General features: G+C 39.8%; 2 protein-coding genes across 9 annotated transcripts in view; one reads left to right on the forward strand and one right to left on the reverse strand.

Annotated features, from left to right (window-relative positions):
• Positions 1-14,987, forward strand: part of CORIN (corin, serine peptidase) — a 130,128-nt gene extending 115,141 nt beyond the window's left edge. For 4 of the 5 annotated variants that reach the window (XM_069014185.1, XM_069014182.1, XM_069014184.1 and 1 more), the window contains exons 17-22: positions 3,074-3,196; positions 5,709-5,758; positions 7,245-7,419; positions 9,468-9,739; positions 11,286-11,419; positions 11,871-14,987. In XM_069014185.1, the coding sequence (XP_068870286.1) occupies positions 3,074-3,196; positions 5,709-5,758; positions 7,245-7,419; positions 9,468-9,739; positions 11,286-11,419; positions 11,871-12,053 (937 nt within the window). In that variant the 3' untranslated portion in view covers positions 12,054-14,987. The remainder of the gene's footprint in view (positions 1-3,073; positions 3,197-5,708; positions 5,759-7,244; positions 7,420-9,467; positions 9,740-11,285; positions 11,420-11,870) is intronic. The other variant, XM_069014186.1, reaches the window with a different exon arrangement.
• Positions 14,988-16,145: 1,158 nt separating this feature from the next.
• The window catches only part of ATP10D (ATPase phospholipid transporting 10D (putative)), a 43,291-nt gene continuing 38,467 nt past the window's right edge, over positions 16,146-20,969 (reverse strand). For all 4 annotated transcript variants that reach the window (XM_069014179.1, XM_069014180.1, XM_069014178.1 and 1 more), the window contains one exon: positions 16,146-19,793. In XM_069014179.1, coding sequence (XP_068870280.1) covers positions 19,436-19,793 — 358 coding nt within the window. In that variant the 3' untranslated portion in view covers positions 16,146-19,435. The remainder of the gene's footprint in view (positions 19,794-20,969) is intronic.

The following is a 20,969-nucleotide window of genomic DNA, read 5'->3' on the forward strand; positions in this document are numbered from 1 at the left end:
CCTTGATGGATAGAGCTCTCTGTTCCAGGGCTGCTTCACCTTCCTAGTGAAAAAGTATTTCCTTTCCATGTGCTATGAATTTTCAAAGCTGTCGGTCTAGGACATTTCCCCATGTTTTACCATGCAGCACTATTGAGAAAAATTTGTTTCCATTATGTTTTAACTCCTCCTCAAGTAATTGCAGGTTGCTATTGAATTGTCCCTTAGCTTCCTCTTCACAAGGGTAAGCAAGGTCAGTACCCTCAACCCCATGTTGCATGTCAGTGGCAGAGGCCCCTAGAAAATTTGAAAACCATTTGTGTGATCCTTTCCGGTTTCTGAATATTGTCTTAAACTGATGTATCTCAAAACTGCACACTGCCTTCCAGTATGTGTGGTTTCAGTCAACAAGCACTGTTTCAACTTTGCTTTGTGCTCCAGTACAGGTAATAACTAAAAGCACTAATTTAAAATCCACACCAAGTTTCTGAGGAAAGCTGTTATGGTATATGCAAACCAAAGGGGAAAACAGGAAACTCCAGAGAAGTGAAAGAGCCTTCTGAAAGTGTTTCATAAAAAAAAAAAAAGAGTCTTTATTTGTTTGGCCTGAAATCTTGAAAGATACTGCAACTTCAGCAGGCCACCAAACTATAAAACTGGCAGGAGAGCTTTTTTTTTGAAGATGTAGCTTGATGTCTAGAAGTAATTAGCAATATAACCTTGTTGTCTTAGACACTCAGTAAAGCCAAATGTCCTTGTGAATTGTGAGTTGATGTGGCTCTGTCCATTGAAAGATTCTTTTTTAGCTTTTCTTTAGAATGTGTCTACTCTAAGACGAAAATGTGTGCTACAGCTCCAAGAGGGACCCAGTAGAACCTGCTCCCTGCTGTGTTTCTGGAGCACAGGATGGGACTGGCTGAAATTAATACCCATTGCTCCACTTCTGTCCTTTGCTCTGAGTGATTTACAGCCTCTGGCGTAGGCGTAATGTGCACTGCGGGTCCAGCAGCCTCTCTGAAAGTCACACTCAGAAGCTCTCACCAGCCTGAATCTTTACTCCTAAGATCTTTAGTTCATGTTCTCTCGTTCTCTAGAAATTCTGAGCATGCTCTGGTCTCTACACAAATTCTAACCATTGTCTCCAGCTTTCTTCATCTAAAAATGAGGCTCTTTGGTCCCCTTCATTTTGGCTATTTCTCATTAAATAGATGAAAGGAGGCAAGCGGTGGCCCTTGCCTATCTAAAAGAAAATCTTTTATAAACAGCATCAAGAGGGGAACATAAATGTTTATAGAAGGTATTCTAAAGATATAAATTAAGGTATCCTAAATATATATTCTGAAGATATAAATTAAGGTTTCAAGTGTTTTATATCAAGCTGTAACCACCAAGGAAAAAAGGCCTAGCCATGACCTTACTTTTGCTAAGTAAAATAATTATAAAATTTCATGCAGGTGTAAGTGTTTTGTAGGTTGTTACCTTGATTTAGAAGTACATATCTCCTTAATTATGATTGTAGCATCACTGTAATCTGTAATTCAGAGCTGCAGGTTTCATCAAAACAATCTTGTATTTGGTATAATATAGATTTGGATTCATCAAATGGCATGATACTTGCACCCTTTTGCACATATTTGAGTTGCATATTTTATGAATCTGTTTACAAGTTCATAACTGTGCACATTTATGAAATGGTGAACATCATTGTTCAGAGAAGATCATAAGACAGAATGTCATCGTAAGAAAATAGTTTGCATATGTTTGGTAGGAAAAAGAGTGGGAAATATGGAAATGAAGAGAGGAGATCTTTATGTGTATGCTAAAAGTAGGCACTGAGAAAGAAAACTTTTTGCAGCAAACTTGTTAGTATATGCCTGCACATTCTGGTTAGTAGATCATGAAATGATATTTCTTAATATGCCCAGAGAAGGTTCTGAAAAATAAGTCATGTAACAGACAGGATCCAGGGCCATGACCTCAAAGCTTGGTTTATTCTGCCAGCTGTGTTGAAAATATTTCCATATGGTTACACTGACAGCTTCACCATAAAACACAATTCTTTGATCTCGGCTAGTTTATGTAATCAAGTGGGTAAAGAGTGCTGGTGTTTTGTAAAGATTTTTAAAAAAAGAAATACAGCCAGTACTGAGAATTGGACTTAAACTAATATCCTGGCTGGCATTACCAGGTACTATCCTGAGAGATTGGGTTCAGAGACCAGTTTAAGGACACATCACAGTTTTTCTGAACTTCTCTCATTCTCTTTTCCATGAATTAGTATTTAGAATTTGGCCTTTGACCAGTGTTTGGGAGAGCACTGCTTGAAAGTCCTTGTCATTGACAGGGATTGATGGCTAATTGTGAATAGTTCTGTGCTGGAAAGCTGCATGACAAGTAAAGTAATTTAGAATAGCTCTATTTTTTTTCCATTTGGCAATTAGGATTTAATAAAATAGCAGTTGCTTCAGTGGCTTGAGTCTATCAGGCAATAACTAGGCTGAGGAAGTGGATATATGAAAATATCTCCTGGTGGATCATTCTAACCCTCACACACTTGTTAGGTTGCTGCAGAAGAATGGGTTTGACATCCTCACCAGCGATTTGTTCTGTTTCGCAAAGCAGGGAGCTTGGATTTAGAGATACTCTCAACTTACTAACAAGACCTAGACTGCTCTTTACTGTTAAATTTTCATGGATTTCCAGTGACAGCAATGACAAAAATAACAGAAAATATTTTTTCTGTTACCTGTTTTACATATGAAGATCTATTTTTGTTTTTGCATTTTGGAAGGCCAAGAAACTGTTGAAACAGTATCAATGTGTGCATTACAGTAAATGCCACCAGAAGGTTCTTGCCGTTCCCGATTCCAATTCTGCTTCTTGTCAGGAAATACAATGTGACAGTCATATGGTGGCTGGCCTAGCTTCTCGGGGTGATTTCATTCTCCTAACTATGGATCTGCCACTCATGGCTTTGCCATACCATTCAGATGTGTATCTTTGGAGTAAACAGAAAGGTTAGGGCCTCTTCACTTTCATAAATGTAATGTAGAAACCTGACAGAAGTTCTATCAATGTCTTTCATTTGTTTCAGAGGACCTTCCAAAACAGAAATTGTAATAGAGAATGAGCAAATGCAGGACCAAAAATGGCTGAATCTGCACTCAGACTGGAAGAATAAAAATGCATCCACTTTACACGCACTTCTAGTGAATGGGTAAGTAACAGGTAAATAAGACCTATTTCACTGCTGTGGGTAGTCACTTACCCACGCAGGATGACAAACTCTTTGGTAAGCTCTTTTTTTTCCAAGGTATCTGCGTATAAATCCCAGCACATACTCATGTAAGTTGTTAAGATACAGCCTACAGTGATTTTAGTGTCTACAACTACTGTGCTCTCTTTTGAGACCATCTTGTGAATCCTCAGGGGCCCGTTCTGGCAGAACAAGAGCATTTGAGTGATACAGAGGTGATGCCCTTGAAGCACCTGAACCAGACAGCTTCATTAAATCTCTGCTGAGCAAGAAGGTCCAGCAGGCACTATATAGCAAAATCTGCAGCAACATCTTACCATCCTCTGCAGCCTGTGTAGTCTTCATTCATTAATTTGGAGCAACCACAGCTTCTTCAGTAAAGGCTATATCTGCTTACAGTAGGTTTCTTTAGCTCTGGTTTCAGGTGATGGTATATTCCTTTTACTAAACAGGTAGTTACTAATCAGAAGCCAGGATGTCATGGTTGAGACATTCAAAGTGTGACTTTGAAGAGCCAATGAATTTAGAAATCCAGGGCAAAACTGTGAGTGCCACCTAATCCCCATTGGCAACTGCATTCTTCAAAAACCAGATTCATGGTTTCCCTATTCTCTTTAAAATGCTCAGGAGCTTTCAGAACATCCTTCTTCCATAGAAAATCCTTCTGTTTCACAGGAAAAGATTGTCTTGGGTAGCTGCAGAGACACAATATGTGTGAAGACACAAAATCTGAGGAAGAAATCTACTTTTCTTTTTCTTGCCTCCATTGTTTTCTGTACTCAAAGTTTTCCCTAGTGATGGAATAGTAAAAAGCTTGTGCCTGCAAGGACCTAATTTTGCTTTCTTACATCTCAATTTTGTACAGTTTTTCTTTTGCATTAGTATTTCATCATTCCTTTTAAGTTAATTTCTATTTCTTCATCTTGAAGGGCCATTGAAATTTGTCTTTTTAACTCTTTAATTTTCCTTTCTCACTGTCTTTTTCCTCTAGCCTAACAGTATCTAAATGCTTTTCTCCAGACTAATACAAAAATAAACACCTTGGGTTGTGACCAGATGCAAAGGCAGATCCACAATCATATTCTGTTCAGTCACTAAAGTGCAAAGCAGAAATTTCAAGGGACTTTTTGACATTTTTGAAAGAGGTCTGCTAGGAAATGTATGAAGTAATGGGTCTGGAGCATCTGAGTTACAAATTCTAGTAGCAAAAGATTTAGTTTTGCCCAAAGTACAAGTTAAAGGAGGGAAAATATCAGTAATGAGGATTATTGTTAAATCTATTGCATAAATGAAAGTAAAACGTAGGAAATAGATGTTTCAGTCTTCCTGAATTCAGAAATATGGATAACAAGAAGTGAGAAGCTAAGGGGGAAGGGTGCATGAAGGGTGCAGCTAATCTTGTTTTGGCTGCATCAGGCATCCAGTCCAGATGACTGGGGAGTGCTCCTGAGCCCTGCAGTCTAGGTGTATTCATCTGGACCAACTGCAGCATGTAAAAGGTTTGTGCTGTGGAGTATGTTGCATGTTTGAAGGAGTTGCCAGGCTTCTGAACCAATGGGAACCTGGCAAAGAACTAACAAATACACCACTAATTCATAAAGTTTTGATAGGAGGGAATGGCACAGCACAGGCAACACACACATAAAATCTTAAAATTTTCTCTTTAGAGCTGGCTGTATGGTAAGTCAAAGAAACAAGTGTAAAACATAAGCATGGCTGGTCTCAGTTATATTCTGTATGTTTTCTTTGCCTCTCAAAATGGTGCACAAAATTTTATTTCCTGAAATTGGTTGTCTGTCTCTACCATCTCTAGAAAAGTAATTTTATGGTGTATTTTCAGGAAGAGAAATGGACTGATTTGCACAGTATATGAATGAGGTATATGCAATGTAAGGGACAAAGGTCTGGTTAAATTCCAGATTCAAGGTAACCTGGTGGGCTGGCTGACACTGTTGTTTTGCCCACATTAGTATCTATGACTTAATATGAAATGCAGCCTCTTTTTTACATACCTATGCAGACTTCCTGGAATCTTTCAAAATAGCCGAACTCTTAGGGAATGAAAGATCATCTGTTATCAAAGGCATTTCAAAGAAAATCCTGTCCTTTGATTGTAAGGAAGGGGAGACTGGCAATCTGTGCTTTCAGGTGCCATAAATAAGAACTTGACAGACTGTGCACCCAGCTGACCTCAGAGCTGCATCCATGCCCAGGGAGCGAGGTAGTCTGCAAAATATGCAGCACCTACTCATGAAATGTATTGTAAAGCTGAACTAATATTTTGAATTATTTTCAGGAAGATGCTGGAAACCATGGAATCTGGCATAAAAAGCTCCTTGAGTTTCTTTTTACAGTTTGGGGGATTTTTTTAACAGCTAGATCACAGCAATGAATACAATACCTGTGCTGATTTTTAAATTACCAAAATTAATCAATTAATGAGATTTCCACCATGTTTTGTTTCAATATTTAGACAGATGTGTCAAAGCAGAAGCAAAGTGGCTCTCTTTTGCACTAAAGAAGGTAAGAGAGAAGTGCATATAAAATAGATATTTTTCAAAATGTGTTAAATCTCTTTAACAAATGCAGATATTTAGTGTGGATTCATTCTGAAATTTTTACTAGACCTCTGCAACATCCAGTTTGGCACTGGGTTTATTTTTCCCTACTCTACTCAGTTTCATCAGCTTTTCTTATATTTTGACTAGGATGCTGTGTGTTGAGGTGGCCCATTCATGATACCACAAAAGGAATTTTATCAGCAGTCAGGTTCCAAAAAGTAATTTGATAAAACTTCCTGCTGAAAATATCCTTAACCACCAGAGTGGTTAGCAGACTGTCTGCCTGGGAGTTGAAGCTGCGATCTGTTTGTTAAGTTCAAGGGGACAGAAGAACCGGGAGTAGAAAGTTATGGACCAAGTCTGTTGGCACAGCAGGTTGTGCAATTTTAAGTAGTTTGAAAATGCAGAAATTCTTCATCTGTGATGAAAACATGTTCTACAGACAAGGAGAGCTTTGCTGAAGAACACTTGGAGTATGAATTAGCTTGACTCAGGGAAAAGTAATTACAAGACAGGACCTAAATTTGGGAAACTAATCAAAATATTTGCTACTCGTCAGAGAAAGGAAAAAGCTCAAAAGAGCTTGCTGAAGGTATTTTGTTCTGACATATGTTGCTTACTCTATGAAGATAAGTGAACACAGTAAGAATTGTAAGTTACAAATAACCATTGCTCCAATTTATTACTTCACCACTAAATTCCCAGGTACATGCAGTGGCAGCATATCCTCCCTTGGGATGCTGATTGCAGAAACTGGTGGTGTTCTTTTGTTCTCTAAATCAGACTGAGTATAAACAGGATAAATAAGAAGTCTGGAATCCTTTAAATCTAAAATATAAAGTGAAACAGAAGCGAAGGACTATTTTAGAATAGTAACTGGCAGGTGGGAATCTGGTGTAATTTCTAGTGGAGATGGCTTGTAAAGTGCAATGGACAAAGTACTAGAATGTCTTCAGATCTTTAAATATTCTCCCTTAGTAATTTCTACAGGCAAAGTGAGTTTGCTGCTGTGTACCTGAGTAAATGGCATGGCATTAACCTCACACTTGACTTAAGACAAACCTTATTATTGCTGAGCAGATTTTCCAGAAGCAATTCTTCTGGATAGTACAAAGTAGGCCAGACATGTTGCTAGCTGACAGAAGGACAGAGATATAAACCCAGGAAACCTCCTGAGCAAAAGGAAGTCAGGATCCCAAACTTAGCTTGGTTAATATTTCAGGCTGATCCAGGCAAAATTAGTAACCAGAGAGCAAATCCTTTGATAGAAAGGAAAGGTAAACATGGCTCAGTGTTTGATACGGCGGTGTGGTCGGTGACCGCCTCATTTACTGCATTGTTCAGTGCAATTTCACGGCTGTTAACACCATTCTGTGCCCAGTGCTCCTGCAGAAGGTGCTGTTCGCGCTGCCCCTGTGGCGCCGATTAACGCGCTCTGTTCCCCGCAGACTGCGGCCGCCGCCCCGCTGCTCGCATGAGCAAGAGGATCCTCGGGGGCAGGACCAGCCGCCCGGGCCGATGGCCGTGGCAGTGCTCCCTGCAGAGCGAGCCCAGCGGACACATCTGCGGCTGCGTCCTGATCGCCAGGAGATGGGTCCTAACAGTAGCACACTGCTTTGAAGGGTGAGGGGGCTCAAACATTTTACTGCTCATTTAAGCCTGCACGTGTGAATTACCAGGTCCTTCCCCCTCTACCAAACACACGGGGCGTAGGTGAAGACCTTTGCAGAACGGCCAGTCACAGGAACCTGGCTTTCGGAGACTAAAAAAGAAAGTAAAAAGGTACAAACCAGCATCAGCTTAGGTTTTCACATGGTTTATTATTAATTGCTGGCATCGCTACTGATGAAAGCTAAATGAAGATGCCCTGACTCTCAGCAGGAAACAGGGAAAGGAAGAAGACCAAACCACTAATTTACAGCTGTCATACAACTGCCATGGGTTTAAAAAAATCACCCTCTATAGCAGCGTAGAAAAGACCTTGAAAAAAATGCTGTGGCCATTGGTAAAAAGAAAAACTGAGGATTTACTCACCTTAAAGAAGTAAGGTATTCTGGTCTAATAATTGATTGAGAAGTTATATGAACTTTTTTCTCTTCTGCCTTTCTGAATAGATTTGGGGAGATGTACCCAGAAGCCTGAAATCTTGAAATTCTTCATTTGTAAGAAGCCTTTTGTAAGCTTAATACATCATTAGCAAGACCATTCTTGATGTCACAAAGTTTTTTTCATATAAAGTATTTAAAAAATTTCCCAAACCAACCAGATAAGACAACAATATAGAGATTTTAAAGTGCTCTGGTCCTTGATATAAAATGCTCCATTTTGTGAAACTCATGTGAAGTTTGGAATACAAAACATGAGGACCATGTAACAATAATACAAATAGCCATGAAAATTTGTAGAGGGCATAAATAGAAAGAGCTGCATTAAACATCATGTAGTTCGTGAGTTTTCTTATTATAGTCGACAGAGGTTTGTCAAGATCATTTTGAAATGCATTAAAGCATCCAAGACATTAAAATTTATTTTTTTTTACCTGTAGGACAATGCATTTTGGCAGTGACTGCTTATTTCTCTAGGCAATGCTATTTCACAATGGTCCCAAACACAATAGTGTATGAATATTCTCAGCACTTAATTTCTGTAACTTTATGGAATAGGTCACAAATTGATCATGATGCTAAAATGATCATGATAGTCTGATATGCCAGAATTTTCATCCAACTCTTCAGATAAAAGTAGCCTTAATTTAGCAAACAGTTCTCTTTACAAATTATAGGAATTAAAAATCCTGTTGATTACTATGAAAAAGCTGAAATTTTGCATGCTTTTATTTACATTGCTTTGAATAAGCTTCAGTCTTGTTAAAGGTGCTTAGTTACATGGAGTTGTCTTCCAGCAGTTGTGAAAAATGGTGACTTTTTTGAGAGCTTTTAGAATCACAGACTAATTAGAAACCCATGAAGAACCCACAATTAATCCTGAGGCCAGTTAGGATCAAGAGATTATGCCCTTGAAACCTTTCATAAAATCTAGGTTTTTCTGATGTGTCTCAACAGACAATAGTTCAGTGTTCCCCCTTGTATCCTATGTGTGTCATTGCTTTGTGCTCTTGTATGGTTACTAAGAGTCTTAAGCAATTGTAAGGGTCACCTTTGAGCTTAGGCATAGAAAGTATACTTGGCACAGACTGAATGCTGAATAAATAAGGGACTTCTCCCATGGCTATCATAAAATATTTAATTTACACGATAGAAATGCTTCTTTGAGACTCCTTAGGGATTTCAGTGAGACTTACTGCTATCAGCAGCAGACTACAGTGAAATTTGTATATGCCCACCACTGAGCATGTGAGCAACTGATGTTGGGCAGGACCCAAGGGATGACTTCGACAGCCTTTAATACAGCAACTTATACATGGTTACAGATCTTCTGATGGAGTGAGCTTTAATGTGTTTGATTACAAGCAGGAGGGAAATGGAAAGCATGGACTTCTGTTGCTCAGATCTTTGGTGTAAGGAATAATGTATAAATATTTGTTTTCTTCTTGTAGTATTTGTATGCTTTGCAAAGTGCAGTGTGCAAAAAGGGAGAAAAAATCTTGGGTATTTTAGCTTAAAAGAAAGACCTTGACTAAAATTTCACTTCTTTTTTTCTTTTTTACAAAGGAGAGAAAATGCAGCTGTCTGGAAAGTAGTGTTTGGGATTAGCAATCTTGATCATCCATCAGGTTTCATGCAGACCCGACTAGTGAGGACCATCATCCTCCACCCACGCTACAACAGAGCAGTTGTAGACTATGATATCAGCATTGTGGAACTAGATGAGGATATCGATGAGACAAGCTATGTAAGACCTGTCTGCCTGCCCAGCAAGGATCAGCTGGTTCAGCCAGACACCTACTGCTACATCACAGGCTGGGGACACATGGGCAACAAAAGTAAGATGAATATTTCTGGGACTTTTGAAAAACATGTGAAGCTTCTAGTGAGTTAATCAAATAAGTAATCCCATTACAAACTTTTATCCATTCATATTATTACTGGATCTTAGTAAATACTAGGGAAATGTAACTACTCTTGAAAGGATCAAGCTGTGATTATAGCCTAGCTTTTTCAAACCAGCAGCCTCAGTTTATGCTCCTTAATACTTACTTTGATTCTGTGGCTTGATTTTTAAAAAATTTGAGGATCTGGAAACTTCTATCAAGAAAGTCACCTGAATTAGTTATGATTTTACTCATCTAAGTTGCACTCAGAACACTACTGCAAAGGTATCATATCATCAGTGTGGAGGAAACACTCTTAGTTCAGTGAAAGCTGGAGGCTGGCAGCACTGGCATACAGGCTGAAGGAACAGGGTCGTGAATCAGCAGTCTGTGCCACACTTTGTACTTGTGACACAATTTATTCCATAATCACAAGTGTTGTTTTTGTATCTCTGAACAGAACGCTAGTGTGTTTTCTTGTTTTGGAGCTGCCACAATCCTTGACAAGAACTGTTGTGTTTTGCCAGTCTTTGTTCAGGCAAAATGATTCTGCACGAATAGTATGCAAATTAGCCTGACCCCAACACTTTTAGTGCACTAGCCATTGTGTTTCTCCCTTTGCTATTATTATGGATTACCATAATACTAGAGATGGCTTTTCTGTACACTGGATAAGGAAATCTTCCTTTCTGTATTGCTTCGTGGAACTTCAGTTGTAATGGCCAGGTTAGATGTGGTAAAAATTAAATTGCACACATGAAGGGTAAGCTGTTTACTAGCAACTCTACACACCTAAAAAATTCTCTATATGATGTCAGGAAAAAAACTCTGACAGATGCTTTTGCAGCATGGGTAAATGGAAAATGGTTCTTTGTCCTCTAATGTGGTCAGTGTTGATTTTAAAGGTTTTATGCTAGGAAGCATCAAACCCCACTGTGGCTACATAGCATTTAGTACTGAATACCCTAGGTTGAACAACTTTGATTAGAATTTGAGCTCAGTCAGTTGTTTAGACTAGGAAGAAGTCTTCTATTGTCTCTTGAACATATTAAAATAATTTCATAAGGTTTGAATTCTGATTTCCTGGTACATTCTGTAAGTCAAATTTACCCAAGCACAACCAAAATGGCAGTGATTATTACCAAGTTTTACCATGACAGATACCAAGAAACAGGAAGACTCTTCCCTGGAACACTAAATCAAACCTGTCCACCTCTCCCACATTACTGCTTTCCAGCCACTACTGTCCCCATCTTAAAAGTTGCACACTGCATCACATCAAGGTGTGGATGCTGAATAAACAGCAAATGCCACACCAGTCCCCATGTGCTTAGTACTTCTCCAGAATGCAACACATAGGGCTCCCTACATTTAATACATATATAGAGAGCAATATTTATAATTTATCCCAATGGAAATATTTGTCATATCTCATGGAGTCATAATAGGCAAGTATTTGTGAATTTGTGTATAGTTAACACTTTATTCTGTTTTTCAGTGCCCTTCAAGCTTCAAGAAGGAGAGGTTCGCATAATTTCCTTAGAACAATGCCAGTCATATTTTGACATGAAAATCATCACCAGCAGAATGCTGTGTGCTGGCTACGAATCTGGCACCGTGGACTCCTGCATGGTAGGCTTCTCTCTAAGGAGAAATAGCCAAAATTGCTTTTAGAAATCAAAGTACTGTGATGTTAATTAGGTGTAGCATACTTTATCTATTCTAGGAATGACAACTGTCTATTTACATTCTTTAAGCCAACTTTTAATATTACTATTATTGTTAATATTGCTGTAAACAACTTATCTTCATGATAATGAAATGCTGCTTGAAGACTCTAGGGTTTATCTGTATTAGTTAACTTTTTAATTTGTATGAGCCTTTTGTAGGTAATTTTTTTTTACAAATGTAACGGGTAATAAATACTGGCAATGCTGTGTGTGGCTACACAGTTCAGCAGAGCAGCTGGTTTTTACAGCTGAGTTATTTACTAAAGGCAAATGGCTGTAGGAACTGTGACACAGCTTTAACCATGAGTGCTGGCCACGTGTATAATAGACTGTTTTTAACTTTCCTGTTGCAGGGTGACAGTGGAGGACCGCTTGTGTGCGAGTATACTGCAGGGCGCTGGACTTTGTTTGGTTTAACATCTTGGGGCTCTGTCTGCTTTTCCAAGGTTTTGGGACCTGGAGTTTACAGTAATGTGTCACATTTTATTGAGTGGATTGAAAGACAAATATACATCCACACCTTTCTGCTAAACTAACTCCAGATGGTAAGAACCGTGCCGACAGACAAAAGAAAAAAGGAATCAGCACTACAACACTGAAGGTTTTGCAGTCCACAAACTATGAAAAGGAGTTTCAAGCTCTACCTATTCTTGTTGTGGAGCTATGGAATATGCAGTGTATGTTACTGGTAAACTCTCTGCTCATGAATACACTTTGGGGTAGAATTAATAATCCTTTTGACTTTTCTTTTAACTGAGTTGTGGTGCTATTCCAAACACTGCAAAAAGCTTAAAAGAAAAGAGTCAACCACTTTCTGCCTTTCAGCTATTAAAACTAAGCAGTAGCACAGACTAGAAAAACTTTTTAAAATAACCTATTTTAATACTATTTAGTTAGCAGCACATGCATTTTCACTCACTTCTTGTGATGAGGAAGGAACTTTGTGCATTCATGTGGCACTGCAGGACATACATTCACAAGGACAACTCTTGACAGGGCCATACCACACACTGGAGGGTGCGGAAGAGATTGATGGGTTTGTACACCCATGTGGCACGGGACACATCAAAGAACACGTGCAGGTCTCCAAAGGTGTATAGCCATATGCCCCTGGTGTGCCTGAGCTAATGCATTTTGTCCCTCAGGGTGGCTAATTTGCATGGGCATAACCCTGTAGTGTTCTGACTCCACAGCTTCTGTTCCCAGACCCAGCTTGGGCATCTCTGTGGGGTGGAGGAACCAGTAGGCCAACAGACCACTGGAGGCACTGGAGGCACCAGAGACCAAAACTTTATTGTTCAGACTCTTTGGACAGCTTCTACCATTTGATTTTCTGAAGCTTCCAGTGTCCTAATGTGTCTAGGAAACACCCATGTCTCAGCACCACTACACTGATCAGTGCATTACTCAAACCTGTGCCCCACTGGCTTTTCTCCCCACTTTGCATAGTGTGTTCAGCATACAAAGCATGCACTGACCATCTCCAGCCCTCTAAAAACATAAGAGGGTTAGCAATACCACTGCAGTGGTTTCCCCTCCTAGAGTCAGCTAGTTTGGACATCTTGTGAGAGATGGAAAATGCAGATCTAAAATGCAAAAGATGCAGTGTGGGGACTGTCCTGAATATCAGGGAATTGTATAATTTTTATAGGTCTCTTCTTGTACCTTGCATTTAAAGTTTAATTTTGACTAGCAAGATAAAAAATTTGGGAAAAAGAAAAAAGCAGAAAAATCTGAGTGATAGAAGGCTTGGAATTCCAGCTTCTGTTCAAATGAGCATTAGAAATACAAGAAGCAAAGTACAACAGCTTCACCAGCAAAGGCTCAAAGAGCCCAGATCAGGCGCTTGGTGGCCAGATGTGAAGTGCTCTGTGCAGTAGTAAAAGACTAAGCCTTAATTCCAAGAGAGTCTGGTTGAAAAAGATTATGATGGAGCTTGGCACCATTTTATGATGCTAGAGGAAAGTGTCTTATCAACTGCTTTAGGTGATGTCCTGCACAGCTATCAGCTTTTGGGAGGCCAGAACAGGACGAGCTAGGAATCTGAGGATTCCACTGGAGAACAATGCATTTAAAATTTGTGTTTTCAGTGCTGTGCCTAGTCCCTCATAAATGCAGCCTAAGGCACATAATTACCTTTCTGCTACCTCTGGCATGGCCCCATGACAACATGGCAAGGCCTTGTCAATAGCATAACTGCCGTATATGGAAACATGCATTAAAAGACCTAAAACACGGACATTTCAGGTACTATTAATCATGTTGCAACTTATCTACATAGATCTATTGCTTTAATGAAGGTTCATCTCTTATCTCTGTATTTTCTTCTTTAACACCGCTAACTAATTGGAACATTAGTCACTCACACTAGACTGCATTGTAGACATGAATATTAATAAATACTCAATATTTATGTTATGGATTCTGAAACTATTTAAGTGATTATTGAATCACTGTTTCATGCACAGCAAGAAGACTCTTCGAGGCTTTGCTAGGTTGGATTGTTGGGTTGGGTTTTTTTTAAATTATCTTAAGGATTTTTTTGTTTTATTGTAACAGTTAAATACTCTTCCCCCAGCGGTAAATGAGAGAAAGCAGCTGTGACCATGTTTTTATAGTGCAAGTACATTACAGCTGAAGCTCTCAGTCCTCACTTCAGCTTTCCTCTGGGGCTGGGATCTCTGTGGCTGTAGGCCAGAACAGCTCTGAGTCCTGGAACTGGTTATTAAGAGTTCCCTGAGGAGAAGGTGGCCCAGTGGCTGTAAGAGCCAGCTGGCTGGTGTCAGACAGGTTCTGGCCAGGTCTGTTTTCCAAAGAGGTGCTGTTGCAGAATGAACAACTCAGCCTGGCTTCTCTCCACCAGATATAGTGGTTAGCAGCTTTGAATTTTGTAAAGCACGGGAGTAGGTGTAATCATTCACGTAGATATTAGCATTACCAAATGATAACATGTACACACATTTTAATTAACTGGCTTTGGCCTACCACCAGTTTCCAAGCAGTCCCTCCCAGGAAATGAGGGAGAGTCCTGTTTAAATATATGGTCCAGTCCTCTCCTATATGGGCTCAGTCTGAAGAAATTACATGCTGAACCAGATCCCAAATGGCTTTAGGAGGGAGCACTTGGGTCCTATCCTTTCCCATGACTGTGTCCGACACAACATTCCATGTAAAGAGGAAATTTGTAATTTTATAAATGTATTTTTATACTGCTTTTTTTATGTGTGCACATGAAATTGGCAAACATGCTCCTCCTTCCAAGGTATCAAGCCTTTCCCGGTGTGCTGACATAATGGCTATGATCACAGTTATGCTGTTAGTCTCACAGGTGCAGCCTCATTGTAAGGTAACATTTGTTGGTTTTGATTCTACCACAGCTGTATTTCCAAATGGAAGCAATGCCACTCAGTTAAGCCAATGTGTTTCTTTCTAGTTGTACTAATAAAAATTTACAATCATTTTCCAAATAACTTCTCTGTTGAAAACGTGTTTTAATCTTTAGATAGACTAAATGATAATATGGAGGTATTGAGTCATAACTTTAGCAATAATGCCTAAAAGTAGCCTTCAAAAGGCATTTGTGTACCCTTAGCTGTTTTTTTTTAGCATCCCTGTTAGCACTGCAATACTTGTGGAGATTCTGGCATTACTACCACTGCACAACTTTTAGTTTCTTCTGTGTGTATGCTTCCAATACAGAATATTAGCATGAATACTGCTGCCAACAACTACTCTGGACTTAGAAATCTGAAAAACTAAATTGCAATCAAATCTGCAATCTGAACACATTTTATTCTATAGCTTTGTTCTGGAATACAATTAGTTTTAAATAAAAAAATCTCTTTTTAACTTGTACACAGAATTTCACTAACATGTACACATGCTGAAATCAAAATAATAAACACACAGAAGCTTAAAACAGTTAAAATTTACCTTTCCACTGCAGTAAGGAAGCCAGGACCATGAGGGCAAGAGTAATACAACCAGAATAAAACAGGAACAAATAATACAAAACTCACACTGAAATTCAGCTATGTGAATGTTGTTAACACAGTCACATTTGGAACTTGCCCATTAGCCTTGGCCAACAGCCAGGGCTGGTGGGATCAGTGGGTTCTCTGCATTAGCCGGTCCTCAGCCTTGTGTTGTAACCAGTGGGGCTGTGGAAAAAACACAGCTTGGGCTTAACATCAACTCAGACTGTGTCCCAGGTACAGACCAAAGCTCGCTGTGCTGCCAAAACACTCACTCAGTAAAGGCTGTGGCTGACTGCCACCTGCAAATGTTTAGCAGAGGTGTGGCTGCTATGAAAGAAAAATTTTTAAAACATGTATTTTCTTCTGTAAATCAAATATTGCACATCAAAATCAGAGTTAAAGCTGTTCTAGGTGTAGCTACAAAGTTTGGGGCAGTTGAAGGCGGTTGTTTTGGTTTGTTCTAAAATGAAAGAAGTATAAATGCTGTGCTTCCCTTCATGACATGTGGAAGGCACCTGTGAGATGCTCTTAAAAAGGTTATTTTCAAAATGGAAAAGTCAGATCATGCTGTGCCTAAGTGCAGGAGTGTAGAAGCAAGCAGGCGATTGTGACATTTTCAGGCTAAAAAAAATAATAAAGGGAACACTGAACTATTGAGAAACACAGGGAAAGCAATTTATTTCCACCCTTCATTTGGCACTACTTTAGTTATGGCCAATTAACATTTTGAAGCTTTTATTAAAGACTCACTACCCTCATCTCCCCTTCAGTAAAAGACCTAAGTAATCACAGTAAATGCCTTCAGGTATTTCTGTGGTTTGTCCACCACAAAAAACCCCCCAAACCCAAAACCACCACACCAAAAATACTAACAATCAAACAACAAAAAAACAAAACAACCCTCAAAGCAAGTCTTATCCAACAGATAATTTAGATTATTTATCACCCAGACCGCTTGTTGAAGTCCTCTAATAAAACAGAGCCTACAGAGGACAATTTTAAGCAATATGCAGCACCAGTATGCAATACACACACACAAATGAAAGTGTTATTTTGCACCACTTCAAGTGGTACAAAAGCACTTAAAATCTCAGCAGAGATGAGACCTGAAAGCCTCACCGCACTCAGTTTTGTGTAATGGAGTGACCAGGCTTGTAAAGAGTCACATAAAAGCAATTTAAATGTCCCAGAGGCATCATGCAGCTGATCTCGGTCTAACAGATGACTCCCACTCACGTTTCTTCATGCAGTTATTTTGATGCCGTGGTTTAGTAAGAAGGTTTTGGAAGATCTTACTCTGAATACTTACAGCATTTTATGAAAAAAATGCAAACTCGTGATGCTAAATGATCACTTACCTGTCGACTCTGCTGGTAGGTTCTGCTTCTGCAGCAGAGGCAACAAGAGGGCAGGTCACAGGCTGGTGTTGTCCCCGAACTCTTTTTTACAGAGACAGGAGGGGACAGGGCTGAGCCCTGCACTCCCTCAGGTCACTGGAAGTGCTGGAGCTCCCCCATGGAAGTTCAACATACTTGTCATAGAGTTACAGATTTGTAAAACACAGACGAATCTCCTCTCGGTGGCCACAAGTGCAGAGAGGCCGTAGATTTGAAGTGCAGAAGAAACACTCAGGTCAGACAATAAAAACAAAAACAGTATTTGACTTTGAGGGCAGGAAAGCACTTCCTGTTTCTCTGTAGCTCTCTGTACAGCAGGACAACATCCACTAGGAATGACAAGGGTAGAGCTGAGCCTGCCCTGGGGCTATGGAACAGAGCAGATGTTTTCACTGCATTCCAGTAACTCTCTTCCTGTATGATTCTGCCCTGGTACCAGCTTATCTCCCTGCACAACATGTTTTCCATCTTCTTGGACACCTTGCAGCTCCCCTTTCTTGTCGAGAAAGCTGAGATGTTTCACTTGGGAAAACCTGGAGTCCACTCATGGCAAGGTGCCCCCCACAGCAAGAAGGATGTTACAGACAAACATCTGAAAATGTAACTCAAATGAACATGCTTGACATGATCTCTTAGAATTTGAATGTCTGCCATCACTTCAAATATCCCCACTAACTTTATGTTGGAACTTACCAAAAACATTTTGTCATATGTTGAACCAAATTTAAAAAAAAAAGAAAATTCAGAAATGGCTGTCATCACTTTCTCCTTCCACTACTTTCCTTCTACAGCCTAAACAAAAAGTGTATTTTCTCTTTTTTTCCTCACTAACACTAGGGATAGAATCAGCCCTAGTTACATCCTACCTTTCGAACACAGAGCTGTTTTAAACATTTGGTAACATGTAGTGACCGGCATGTGAATGAACTCAGCAAGCCCTCAATATCTGCCCTGTGTAGCAGCAGCTGTCCAGACCTCACAGAGTTTGTTTAAATTCTTTCAGAGATCTTAAAAGATGTGGAATATGTAATGTTGGTCATTGATGTGGAAAGCTCATGGTTCAATTAAAAAGCAGACCCCTTGCCCCAAACATGGTGCTAAAAATAAACACACAAATCTTGGCAATTTGAAAGCAGAAACTTTTAGAAAGTAACAGAACCAAAAAATGGGCTCAGTACTAATAATTCATTAGCAGCTATAGTTTAAGGAACTGTTTATTTCAACAGGTGCTAGTGAATACAAACAGATTTCCTAAGTTCCTCTCTAAATTGTCCATGTAACTTTCTGGGAAGTAAAAAGGGCAATGTTTTAGAGAGTCTGGAATCTAGAAGTTGCCACATGCACCTCAGCCACCTTTTGTACAGTTTGCAAGCAGTGGGAAACTGGCAGAGGGCAGAACTCATCTGGGAGACAGATGAGCAACAGCACTCCAATGTGAGACATGCAATGCACTATGCCTTCTTTTGAGCAGCCTTTAGAGACACTTAAGCTGATTATTATAAAAGTCTAGAGGAATGTAAAAACACCCGAGAGTGAAGAAGAGTGATGTTATCAGCTAGAAGCTGCTGTTTGTAAGAGAAGACCTGAAGACAGGCTGGAGCTCCTCACTGCTGCTGGGAGACAATTTTGCAGTACAGGCATGAGGTAGTTTAGAGAAAAGGCAGCCAGCCAACATCTGAATTGGGTGAGGCGGGAAAGAAGTCCATTTGGTGGTAGATAACATGAAATGGCACATGGAGTCAAAATGGAGTGATACAACAGGAATATGAACTGTCATGGAAAACAAAAGGCTACACTAGGATTTGCTCTTTTTGTGGAGAAGAAGGCGAGGGAGACATGTTACCTGTGTCTCATTTGGGCTTCTCTCCTAATGGTTAAAATGGTGTTTGTCCATCAGTGAGATGGACCATGTAATAGCCTGGTGAACAAACTGGACCACAGTGGTTATACAAAGTACTGTCTACACACACTACAACATGTAATAAAAAGTCTTGAAACAAGCCAACCAGTAACACTACATCCCAACCCTGTTCACACTTCAGCAAGTGGTGAATCCCAGGGCACGCTAGGGTTCTAGGGCAGCAGTGTAAGGGAGCAGGCTGACTTACCTGAAATGGATTCTGCAAATCCACATTCATGCGATGCCCTGTTCATAACACCACAAAGTGTTATGCAATGTTGCATACAAGAAATAAGCAGTAAGCAAAGTTTACTGTGTGAAGAAATATAAAAAACAATCCAGACATTTAGACCTTGAACATCTTAATAAATTATTGGAAAGTTTTATAAAAAAAAAAGCTCTGAAGCAAATGTGTTAATCATCTACCTTGGCTGAAGAAAACAAAACCACAGCATGGCATATATCAGCAGTTATTACACTTGTGTTTAACCAGTTAGCATTCCAACTTTGTAACATACAGTAAAGCATCTTCACACAAAAAGAACTCTAAACTGCTTTGTGTGCTAGAGATACAGCATTGCTGCCCTTTTCAGAACCGCACACAGACTTTGGCACATGAACTATTACCACCAAATGTAACTGTATTAGTTTACTTCAATAAACTCTCTCTTTTCTTGTGAGTTCAAGCCACTTGTACTCCCAGACTCATCCTGAATGTCTGGTAAGAACGAGGTGTCCTTTACTAACCCATCTCTTGAACAGGTCTGAAAAGGTGTTTTAGATGATGGCAAAACATTGTCAGTGCTTTCTTCGTCTGATACAGCAACTGCAGCTGAGCTGGAAGGCAGAGAAGTAGGTTGGAGCTGCACTCCATCATTCACATTGCACTCATCTTTCCATCTCGTAATTGCTTTCTTCTGCTCGGAGGCCAGTCTGACAAGGTACTTGGCTCTCAGCACTGGAGATGGAAACAATGTTCCTTGGAGAACTCTTATCAAATATCTACAAAATAAACACAGTTACAAATAAGAGGTTTAAAAGAAAACTCAAAACTGTTTCCAGTGACTAAAGGAAACCAAACACCATTCAAGCAACCCTGAAGCTGCAGCCTAGTTCCAGGACTAGATGATCTTTAAGGTCTCTTCCAACCCAGACCATTCCACGATTACCTGTGGTATTAGTACTGACTTAACTGGCAACTTAGGTTGGATTTTATCATAGATTTTTGCAGTGAATTTTCAGTCAACAGGGCATCCAACGTCTGTCCCTCTGTAAGAGAACTCCTCAAAACCTCCAGTGAAAGCCCCAGTCTCACTCCCTCACGCTAGAAGCTGCACAGGACCCCCTGGCTTCACAATGCCTCTGAGTGGGGGCTTTTCAGCACCATACAAAGGATCATATCAGAAATAAGCATGGAAAAAAAACGTATGTGTGACAGCACTAGTCCCATAATAGGCACTTCTGCTTCAAATCACTGAAGTAGCAAAGCTGCAATTAGCTACAATGGCTATAAATCTTCTGAGGTGTTGACACAAGGAGAGTACATATTCAAAAGAAATGTATTCTATAGGAATTTCTAAATATTTTGCCTTTAATTCACTATGAAAACCACTGTCTTCTTCAAAATTGAACAGCCTCCCATCGGAAGTAGTCACCAAGCTGAAACCTTTATCCTACCTTGGCTCTCTATAGCCCTACCAAAAGGTCCCAGAACAGCCTTTATCTATTAATTTGTCATGTAAGAGAGATTTACTGTGTGTGAAAGAAAAGGCTCTACTGTTACCACCTGAACCAAGCTGAGAGCAGGTATGGAAAGGGAAGAGCCCATGTGTTTCTTGCACCTCATGGTTTGTCATTCTGCTGCAGTGTGAAGCCATCAGAAAGATCAGATCAGTCATGATCACCAGTGAGTGCAGCAAAACTCTTGGTGACATGCTTAAGACACAGATCAGAAATGTTCAAAGGGGACTTAATTCTTGGTGGCCATTGTGGGCATCTACAGCCATGGCTCTGCCAGCTTTCCTGCTGGTGGGACTGGTAACTTATGCAGCCTGTACTACAGCACTTGATCAGAAAGTGTGCTCAGATTGTGTCTAATGATATAAAATTACATCAGGCGGGCAGGAAACAGCACTTATTCTCCTCAACTCTTCTCAGTATCTGTCTCGGCAACTCAAT

Source organism: Aphelocoma coerulescens, chromosome 4, assembly GCF_041296385.1.
Source record: "Aphelocoma coerulescens isolate FSJ_1873_10779 chromosome 4, UR_Acoe_1.0, whole genome shotgun sequence".
Taxonomy (NCBI): domain Eukaryota; kingdom Metazoa; phylum Chordata; class Aves; order Passeriformes; family Corvidae; genus Aphelocoma; species Aphelocoma coerulescens.